Consider the following 10,597-nt stretch of genomic DNA (forward strand, 5'->3'; position numbering starts at 1 on the left):
AAAGAAGCCTGTGTTAGAGGATAGGAGAGGATTTGCTGTGCCACTTGGAAAAGCTGCCTGACTACTCTGGCTTTATTTGAGATGGTGGCTCCCTGTCATGTGCTCCTTAGGGCTTCCTTCCTCTTATGTGTTTGGTTTGACTGCTAAATGTATTCCCTGAACTTCCTGAGTAGCCAGATTATAGGCCCACATCGCCACACCCAGCCTGGACATATGTATCACTTCACCCTTTAAATCTCCTTTCGTACTAGATAATGCCTCTTGATTTTCTTATAAGGAGCAATTTATTGAGTACCATGTCACCTGGCTTTCCATGCCATTCACCCACGAAACAAAAGAACAAAAATAGTGACAACAGTAATTCACTGACTTCTCTCTCTGCTCCTAGTGCTTTGAAGATTGCATTATATGCACAACACTCATTTCACAAATTTTTTTTTGGCAGTACCGGGGATCAAACTCACGGCCCTGTGCTTGCAAGGCAGGCGCTTAGACCACTGAGCTAAATCCCCAGCCCCACAATTTTTTTGAGAAGCACACACTTATATTATCTCTGTTTCAGAGAAACTGAGGCTCACAGTGGGAAAACCATCAAGTGACAGAACTAAGATTCATACCTGGATCTGTTGTTTGTTTTTTTGTCTTTGTAGTACTGGAGACTTGGCCCAAAATCTTCAGATTGGGCTACAGCCCAGTCCTTTTCATTTTTTGCTTGAAGACAGGGTCTTGGTGAGTCACCAAATTGCCCAGACTCAATTCAGACTTGTAGCCTTCCTGCTTCAGCCTCTCAGTGTGCTGGGATTACGGGTGTGCTCTGGCATGCCCAGCTCTGGATCTGTTTTGACTCTTGAGTTCAGCTACAACCATTCTGCGTATCTCCTCCCAGTGGCTGCCCTTCCCCTCCAGGGCTTCAGAGGACGCAGGTTCCCCCTTCACAGGCTCAAGGTCAGCGCATTCCCTTCTCTTTAGGACCTCATCCCTTCCCACCTCCTCCAGAGCCTCATTCATCACCTGTCCCCTACTATCAGCCCTCAGATCCCCTTGCCTGCTCTCCACAGTGCGGCCTCTGCCCACTGACTCTTTCCCAATCAACTCACCCTCACCAACAGAGCACTGTCCCCCCTACCCCTGCCCAAGATCCCCGCTGTCTCCTTGTAGCCTCCTCTAAGGCCTGTGAGTTTGCTGTGTGTCTAGCACATGTGGCAGCGTTGAGCAGGTGTCCCTGCTGGGAAAGTTTCCCTGTGGTTTCTGCAACATGCCGGCCAGCCCTAATAGCTCCTCTCACTTTCCCACCTCACTGTCTTCTCAAATGTTCTTTGGTGATCTGACCAAGTGCACGGCATATGGAGACTTGCCTACATGTCTAGGAGCATCCCTCTAGGGGATAGTCTAAGAATCTGGCCCAACCCCAGTGACCGGTGGCTGACAGACCATGGTAGAATCATTCTGTGATGATTTCTGATGTGGGTCACAAAGGTAATTGCTGCCTAGCTCATTGGTTTAAGAAGTGTCATCTGAAAAAAAAAAAAAAAAAAAAAAAGTTTCATCTGAGCCGGGCACAGTGGCACAGGAATAGAATCCCAGCACTCTGGGTGGCTGTGGTAGGAAGTTCACAAGTTCAGTCCCAGCTTGGGGACTTGGTGATGAAGCACGATCCTGCCTCAAAATAAAAAACACAGAAAAGTCTGATGATGTAGCTCAGTGTAAAGCCCCTGGCTTCCATTCCTAGTAAAAAAAAAAAAAAAAGCCTGCTGTGGTGATGGGAGCCCAATCTGGTTTGTGCAGAAAGACCCCCAGAGAACTCCTGCCTTCTTCCCTGACAGAAAGAGACACAAAGATGCCGGGCCAGCCCCAGGCACTTTGGCTCAGCTACAAGGGAGACCTCAAAGCAGAACCTCAAAGCACCACCTTGTGAGCCTCCCCAAATTCCTGCTCCCCAGAAGTGTGAAAGATGACAAAACAATTGCCTTGGAATGGTGTATGCATCACAGACCCCTGGGACATAGCTATCTGAGGCTGCCCAGCAGCTGTAGTAAGGTGACATTGACCAGAGGACGTCCACGTTTATTTCTGCAGGCCCGGAGGTCCAAGAGCAAGGTAAAGGCTGCTTCCAGACTGGTGACTGGCTGGAGAGCAGACAGGGAAACAGCTCCTCCACAGGCTCCAGTGCCTCCCAAGGCCCCATTTTTAAGTTCACTACAGCATGTAGGGGGACACAGCATTCCATCTACAGGAGAGGGTCCCTATCTTCATGCATTTGCTTTGCATCCCTACCCTTTCCCACAACAACTGTGCTTCTGTTTTCCTTTAAACTCTCCCAGCAATGCTGTAAACCCAGGGCCCCCTGTGGGTACCACCCGGAGCCCGAGGGCAGCAAGGAGCCAAGCCAACCAGAAGCATTCTTAGGGCTTAGTAAGTAACAAACTCCCCAGTTGGGAACAACCTAGTCCATGTCAGGATCTTTCCTGGAAGCTTAGAAAAAGAGGAATTCATTCCCAATATTATACTTAAAGATGTAATCATTTTGCTGCGATTTTGGAAGAATCTCTCCTGACATAAGGTCAGCATGGAGAAAAAGAAGAAAGACTCCCGAGTACCTGGATTCAGCCATACCTGGAGCCGTTATCCCTTGACTGCTCAGTTATCTGAGACCTACATTTCCTTTTTGTTTCTTAAGCCAGTTCAAGTCCAGTTTTGTCACTTGACGCCAGTACCATTTCCTATACTGTACCAAGGTCCCAACTCTAGACACATGCATCTGTGGGTCCCACGACCATTAAGCTGAGCCAAAAGCTAAACCCCAACTTCTCCCAGCTTGGCTCCATGCTATAGTTCCCATTCTCTCGATGACAGCATTGCCCACTTGACCTGACACTATGACAATCATACCCTCCCTGCCCTCAATGCTTAGTCACCAAGTTCTGCTGGCTGCATTTCAGGGATGCAGCTTAAATCTGCATCGTCTCCCTCTCCCCTGCCCACTTCAACTCTTTAACCCAATCTCTTCAGGATTTCTCACCCAGACTACAAAAACAACAAATAACTGACCAGAAGTAGTAAACAGTGAACTTCCTTGCCCATGCCCATAGCCAGCCTCCCACTACAAATCCACAGTCACCTCTTTTATGTCTACCCTCCCACAACTTCTCTTTATGTTCCAACTTACTTTTGGAGAATTGCAAATATGAAGCATATTATTGCCTTTTTTTTTTTACTACCAAGCATTTACATACTACTGCTTTTTCCTTCACTGATCTTGAAGTGTAGGAACAATTCCTTCTTTGATGGCTGCATAGTATTCCATGAATAGATATATAACCATTTACACAACGTATCTCCTATCAACTGGGTATTTCAATTGTGTTCCAATTACTATCAGCACCTAAAAAGTCACCAGAACCCTACTAGTGTAAACCAATAGCTACTGGATGACGCTGTGGATTCTGTGTCCTCTCTGCTCCACACTGTGTGAGGTCTCCCTGGCATGACTTGAAGGTGAAAGCTCCTTGGGGACTGCAGTCATCAGCTGCTTTGCAGCGCTCAGGCAGCTCAAAGGGTAAGCCCCAACGACGGGGGTGTGGTGCCTTCCTGAGCTAGGCCTCCCCACAGGGTGGGCCACGGCCTCCTCCCACTCTGGATGCTGGCTGATTGTAAGTTCTTTCCTGTCCCAGCCTTGGAGGTCCGGTTGGTTATCGACTCATTGTGATTCAGAGAGGACACATAGACCCACATCCACCCAGGGCTAAGGAACTCGTAGCACTGGTTAAAATTACCCAGGTTGTTCCAGCCTTTTGCTGGCACAGGGAGAGACAGCACAGATGATTACGATGTGAAAGGAAGTTTGTTCAGCGGTGCCTGAAGTTCAGAAGACACAGTGACTTCCCCAAGACCACCGAGCAAATGTGTACAGTCAGGAAGCTGGCGCTGATGCCCGCCAAAGGTTGATACTCCAGGAAGTGGCTGCTGGTGCTGGATGGCCAGGGCAGAACTGGGGGAGGCTGTCTCTGCCTCCCTCCAGAGAGCAAAGGTGAGTTACTTCTTGCCAATATCTGGCCCCCACACCAACATTTGCTCGAGGCGGGGGTGTGGGGTGTGGGAGATGAGGCAAAGGTGCAGTGAAGTGATGAAGGCTGGGGAGGGGGGGGGACACCTGCGGGCCAGAATTCGGAGAGCTTGCAGAGTGAGTGAGGCCCAGGAGGCGTGGCGTCTCAGTGAGCAGTGGGTCTGGGGTCTCCGAAGGAGAAGGAACTCAGGAAAGGGTCCTGCGCAGCCTGGGAACCGGCCGCAGTCTCCGGAGCCCGCCAGGCGCAGGCGCCCCCTCCTCCCCTCCCCCTTGTCACCCCCGCCCCAGCTGCGGCGCAGGCGCGAACCGAGCCCACTTTTGCTCTGCTCCAGCCTAGCTGCTGTTCGCTCGGTGGAGACGACAGGCAGATCGGTGAGCTCGGCCCCCGCCCCACGCGCGCCAGGACCCCTGCCCGGCGTCCCCGGGATTTCGAGGAGCCCACCCTCTAGTCGGATCCCCAGTACTGTCTCGTCCCGCTAGGACGGCCCCGGATTCTGCGAGGTGAGGGTCCCCTGGAGGCAGCCGGGCAAAGAGCCTCAGGCCCGTCACCCCTGGGCCGGGTGGAGGCTTCAGAGGACGCGGTCCTCCACGCCTCCCAGATTCCTGTTCCAGTCAGCCTCAGTTTCCCTCTAGAACCACTTGGGAGAGGTTTAATCTCACCGGGGGAAAGGATAGTCGAGTCAGAAAGAGGGCTGCTCTGGGGGACCTGATTTCCCTAGTGGAGAGGGGCGGGGCAGCGCGGGGCGCTGGAGGAGGTGGGCCCGGGGGTCTGGGCGGGAAACAGTAGAGGCCGTGCAGGGCGACCGGGTGCACACGTCTTCACCCTCGGGCTCGTCCCACGGCGCGTGCATCTCCCCTGCCCCCTCAGCCGCAGCCCCTTGCCCCCAACACGCAGTCTCCTTTTCCCGCTCCCCCCAGCGGTCCTCGCTCTGCCGCCTGGGACCACTTCCTGAGGTTCCTATGGCAACCCCGCAGTTGGCGTCATCTCCCTGCCCGCCTCCCCTCGCGGGAGTGACTTCTTCCTCAGACGCAGACTAGGGGAGGGGCTGCCGGAGGGGGGCGATCCTGTCAAGGTCACCTTGCTGCTCGGGTACCTTTGCGATTGAGTGATTACACCCATTTGGGGGACGGAGGACGCAGTAAATTAAAAGGGAGGGGCTGACCTGAGTCCCCTCCCAGGACTCTTACGTGGGGTTCTGATTGACTGTCTTTGCCCTGAGGCTCCACAAACTATCCCTCATTCATTCTCCCCACCCCGCCTCTCCGGGGTGGGCGGGAAATGCGCGGGCCACGCCCCGCCCCGCGGGCTCCGCTTGTCCACACCTCCCGCCTCGCCTGCCTGCGTCACTCTTGAGCTTTTAGCCTCTGCCTTTTCCCATTCTGTCACTTTAATTTTTTTCCCTTTTTTCTTTCTTTCCTTGAATTGTATGAGGATGAACATATGCGACCTGTGGACAGGCTTGATTGACAGCGATCCTGTGCGCTTTTGGCTCTGCGGGGTCTCCAAGAAGCACTCCAACTGTGTGTGTGTGTGTGTGTGTGTAGCACGCGTATTATCAGTGTGTTTACCTGTCCGTTTACGTGTGTGTTTGTGTGGTGTATCCATGTGCCTGTCCACACGTGTTTCTGTACGATGCTTGGTGTGTGTGTGCACGTGCACACATGCACGCGCGCTGGTATATTTCTACGCAGATATTTGAGGATCACACCAGACTGGCAGTGAGGGAGGCCAGAGAGCTGTCTTACCCTTTAGAACAAACACTTTAGTTTTGTTTGAAGCTGTTCGCAGGGGCTGAGGGCCATCTGGGGTAGGGAAGAGACAGAAACCCGGTCTCCTGGAGCACCCTGCCTACTTGGATTGTGGCCCTCCTTGTGTGTGGACACTCCTGTACCTACTGTTCTCATGGCCTCAGTGTCCCCTTGGTGAAAAGAGGGCTGGTTGGGCAGGAGATTTAGCTTAGTGGCATAAGCGCCTGCCTGGCAAGCACGAGGTCATCAGTTCGATCCCCAGTACCAAAAAGAAGGAAACAAAAAAAGAGACCTGGTTATTGAGCAGCCTTTTTATTATTTTTTAAATGAGATGAGGTCTCACTAAGTTACTAATCTGTCCAGGCAGTGTTTGAACTTACCATCCTCCTGCTTCAGGCTCCAAGAGAGAGCTAGGATTGCAGGCATCCACCACTATGCCTAGCTAATAGGGACAGACCTTAAGCCTAAGAGCTAATCCTGAGCTTTGCCTCGGTGGAGTCAAACTCCGTGGGGCCTGGCAGCTGCAGAATGTATCCCTGTGGAGGGAGATTCAGGGCTTCACAGCTCATGTCAGCCTGGTGTCAGCCAGGATAGTTACTCTGAGGAGGAGGCTAAAGGGGAGCGAGGCTCTGAGGGAAGAGAGATAAAACAAGAACCTCTCATTTTAGGCACGGGCCTCCACAAGTTCAGGATAGGAATAATAACAAAAAAGTCACAGTCATAATCCTAACAGCTGCCTTTCCTAAGTACCAGACACAATAGCCAAGTGAAACAGACATTATTCATAACCCCATTTTACAGAAGCGGAAACTAAGGCTTAGTGAGGTGAAAGTATGTGTCTGAGGCCACACAGCAAGGCAGTGGTGGCCTGGGGGTCAACCCAACAGTCAGGTTGCAAATCCCACAGTCACAGCTGCTAACAGTCTCTAGCATGAGTCTACACAGTGGCAGGCACCAGATTAAGCACCTGGACCACTGGCTCCTTCTGAATCCTCAGGGGGCAAGTGGGTGGGGCCCAAATGGGAGAGTCACCAGAAGCAGTTCTGGGGTCCCTTCCCCAACAGGTGCACCTTGCCTGCCCACAGGGATCCAACATGCTGGGTTGCAACCCCATCAGCGTCTGTAACCGTGGTGCCACCATGGTGGAGGAAGGCAAGTGGCAGGGGGTCTGGTCCTACCTGCACATCTTCTATGAGGACTGCACCGGCACGGCGCTCAGCGATGATCCTGAAGGATCGCGGGTCCTGTGTCCCTGCAAACCCTGCCAGCCCTCACTGTGCTGGAAGGTAAGGTCAGAGGAGCAATTCCTGGGTTCCTGTGGTGCAGGCAGGAGACAAAACTGAACCGAATGTTGAGAGACTTGAAAGTAAAGGCATGTTATAGCAGCTAGGAGTCTTGCACGTTCAAGCAAAGGAAAGCTGAATTCAAACAGGTTTAAACAATAAAGAGAAAATGCCATTCGTCTTCTGTAAGAGATCAGACATTCAGTACCTTCAGGAAAATTTGACCCAGCAGTTCAAACCAGTACACTGAAAATTACTCAGCTTTTCTCTTAGACTTAGGGGCTCCACGATGCCCCTAATTTCTTTCTTCCTCTTTTTGAAACAGAGTCTCCCTATGCAGTTCAGGCTGGCCTTGAGCTCACTTTGTACCCCAGGCTGCTCTCAAACTTGCATTGATTCTCCTGCCTCAGGCTCCGGAGTGCTGGGGTTACAGGCGTGTATTACCACACCCAGTTGATGCCCCTATTCTTTTTAGCACAGCAGCTTCAAGCTCTCCCTACACATTCCTCAAATGACTGCTACTGTGCCAACCCTCAGACCAGAAAGGGTAGTTGGTTCCCCCATTACCACAGAAAAGCAAAGTAGCAGAATAGCCACAAATCAAAATACATCACCATTTGCATCAGCACATGCGTTCCCGAAGGTAGAAATGGGTATAAATTTAGCAAAATATGTACAGATAGGAAGTCTCAATATTGTCAAGACATAATTCTATCCAAACAGATCTACAGACTCAATCCTCAAAAAACGTCCAGCAAATTTTATAAATGTCAACAAACTGATTATAGAGAGAGGCAAAAACTTCAGAAGAGCTAGCAAAAAGTTGCTGTTTACAAGCAACAGTGTGCTTCACTGGCAGCAGCACTGGCTGAACAAATCATGCCGGAGGGAAGAACACAGACTGGCAGGCCCAAGTCCAGCCCTCTTCAGTCTTGCCGTGGTTTCCCAGTGCTGTGGCACTCGGGTGCCATTGCAGTGAGCGGAAAGACCTGAGAGAAGCAAACTGTTTTATCCATAACAGGAAGGGGGAGTTGTCAGCCTGCAGTTCCTACACTGGGCATAGTTTCTTGCTAAATATTGTAGGAAACTTAGGCTTCTGCTTTCGAAGGGCTTTGTTCTAGTGAGGAGGCTAGGTGCAGAGATGCCAGCCCGCACAAGCTCAGGTCGGGTGTGCAGAGGATGCCAGGAAAGGAAGTAGACTCAGCCATGGGTGGTCAAGGAGACCCAGGTGAGGACAAAGAATTTAAGAAGACATGACCCTTGCTCTACAAGAACTCCTAGGTATGGTCATCTAGTCATCAGCATTAGCCTCTGCCCTGTGCCAGCACTGTGTCGGGCATAAAGGCACTGACTGAGCCCCAGTGGACAGTCTCTGCTCCTACAGGCTCCCCCCCACAGTGAAACAGGCCAACATCACAGGCAGGAGCCCAAACCCAGGTCTGAGGGTACACTGAGGTGGGCACATTACAGAACAACTGTGGGCAGAGTTGGTGCAGCATCCTCAGCAGTGTCCTGCCCCAAGCCTGGGTGTCCCAGTTGGTTTCTAAGGAGAGGAGAGGTTTGAGATGAGACTAAGCATGCATAGGTACAGACCTGGCCGAGAGATAGAGGGTAGAAAGGCCAGGGGGCTAAGATGGGAGCTGAGTAATGATGGAGGGGCCCTATGGGAGTTGGAGAGGAAATCCATGAGGAGGCCTCAGGATTCCAAATAGACCAGGATGGCTGATGTCACCAGATCCCACTGTTGTGTCTTGGGATGCCATTCTCTCATGGTTGGGATCCAGTTAGAATCCCAGGTGATCCTGACTGTCTCTCCCCAGATCAGCCTGTCTTCAGGAAGCCTGCTTCTGCTGCTGGGGATAGCAGCTCTGACCACCGGCTACGCGGTGCCCCCCAAGCTGGAGACCGTCAGTAATGAACAACTGCCGATGCTAGATTCGCGGGCAGCTGACTACAACAAGGCTCTGAGCGCCTGCCGCTTGGCAGGCACGGCTCTCTGTGGGGCAGCCGGGATCCTGCTGGCCATCTGCCTCTTGTGGGCTGTGTCAGGCTGGCTAAACCCCGAAGCCAAGGCGGAGCCCTTGGACACTGAAGCCGACAACCATGTGGAGGTCTTCAGGGATGAGCCGGAGCAGCAGCTGTCCCCCATCTTTCATAATGCCAGTGATCAGTCATGGTTTTCGACCAGCAGGGGCCCCTTAGGGCAATCTTGCGTGCAGACCGGCCAACCCAAGAGGGACTCCTGAGTGCCCGTGAGGTAGCTCAAGGAGAGATGAACCCCTTCTTCCTCCCATCACACATCACCCTCCTACTGTCCCTCAACTTCTCTCTCAGCAGGACCTTTTCTACCCAAGGCCCCAGAAGGCCCAGCTCCAGGTCAAACTTGGAGCTCGCCTCCCCATACCCCTGCCCTAAGGTGCCAACTCCTCCCCTGTGGCACTTCTGCTCAAGGCTTCCTGCCCCTCCTCTCCAGGGCCCTTCAGGGGCAGAGGACATTTCCCTCAAACAGTCGCCACTCTCTTCTGACCTTGGGCCCCTTGCCCTTTAGACCATCAGTTCCTGTCTCTTTGACATCAGACCAGGTCCAGCTGCTCTCATCTCCCACGAAGCTCAAGATGGTGTGAAAACATTTACCCCACACCTTGCTTCCTACCTGCACTGAGGCACTGGAGCTGCCCAGTCCAGCCATCTCAGGCACTGATCATCCCGTTGGAAGTGCAGGAGGCTGAGGCACGCTGAGAGGGGTGTGTCAGGGTCACTCACAGAGCAAGGCTGTGTGCAGGAACTGGAACCCACCTGGGCCAGCTCTGATTGTGCAGCAAGAGCAGAGCTCCCCAACTTACTGTTTCCAGGGAGGGTTTCGGGGTGAGGACAGGTTTGGCCCAGGAGACTAGCTGGAGGCCTGGTGGTTGTCAGGTGCCTACTTTGGACACAGATTTAAATGGTCCCTAAGAGCCAGGAAACAGGAGAAGCGAAGTCTTTGCTCCCTCCAAGCTCACCCCCTGAGCATCAGTGCCCTCGTGATGACAAAGAGGCCACCCTGGAAACACCGCTGCTCCCTCCTCAGCCGGGACCGTCATCTCCTCCTCTGCCACCAGGGGGCGCCCCGAGCCCGCTGGAGAGACGCGCTCCCCGCCCCCTCTCCTGCCCCGAGGGAACCATCGCAATCGCTGTGCTGCTCAGCCAGCCCGACCACAGCCTCCCGCCGCGTGCAGCCTCCCCGACTCCCCGACCCGTCCTACGACCCCTTCAATAAACAGTTGGGGCCTCCGCCGCCGCTTCGCTGCCTTTCTCGCATCCTGGGACTGGGGAAGGAGGGAGAGGGGAGCCGCGCGCCTTCAGTTTACAGGTTCGGTACCTAGCGATGGGAGAGGCCCCCGGGAGTGGGTTGGATGCTGGCCCCGCTGGTCCGGCCTGAGAGGGACTAAGGGAGACACCGCATCCCCGGGGAGGGGGAGGAGAGGCTGGGGCCGAAGGAGCGATCCCGGACAGGACCGGACCG

General features: G+C 53.3%; 1 protein-coding gene across 11 annotated transcripts; it reads left to right on the plus strand.

Moving 5' to 3' along the window:
* The first annotated feature begins 3,728 nt into the window (after nucleotides 1-3,728).
* Nrsn2 (neurensin 2) lies at nucleotides 3,729-10,369 on the plus strand. Of its 11 annotated transcripts, none has more exons than XM_063248563.1 (5): nucleotides 4,009-4,027; nucleotides 4,396-4,564; nucleotides 5,496-5,586; nucleotides 6,877-7,098; nucleotides 8,916-10,369. In XM_063248563.1, the coding sequence occupies exons 3-5, from the start codon at nucleotides 5,497-5,499 to the stop codon at nucleotides 9,339-9,341; spliced, it is 738 nt and encodes a 245-aa protein (XP_063104633.1). In that variant the 5' UTR covers nucleotides 4,009-4,027; nucleotides 4,396-4,564; nucleotide 5,496; the 3' UTR covers nucleotides 9,342-10,369. The 11 variants fall into 11 exon arrangements, with proteins under 11 accessions (XP_063104638.1, XP_063104637.1, XP_063104633.1 ...); XM_063248565.1 differs by having other exon boundaries at nucleotides 6,898-7,098; XM_063248564.1 differs by lacking the exon at nucleotides 4,009-4,027 and having other exon boundaries at nucleotides 4,390-4,435.
* The last annotated feature ends 228 nt before the right edge of the window (nucleotides 10,370-10,597 follow it).

Source organism: Cavia porcellus, unplaced genomic scaffold (assembly GCF_034190915.1).
Source record: "Cavia porcellus strain 051 isolate PalLab524CR breed Dunkin Hartley unplaced genomic scaffold, mCavPor4.1 scaffold_5, whole genome shotgun sequence".
Lineage (NCBI taxonomy): Eukaryota > Metazoa > Chordata > Mammalia > Rodentia > Caviidae > Cavia > Cavia porcellus.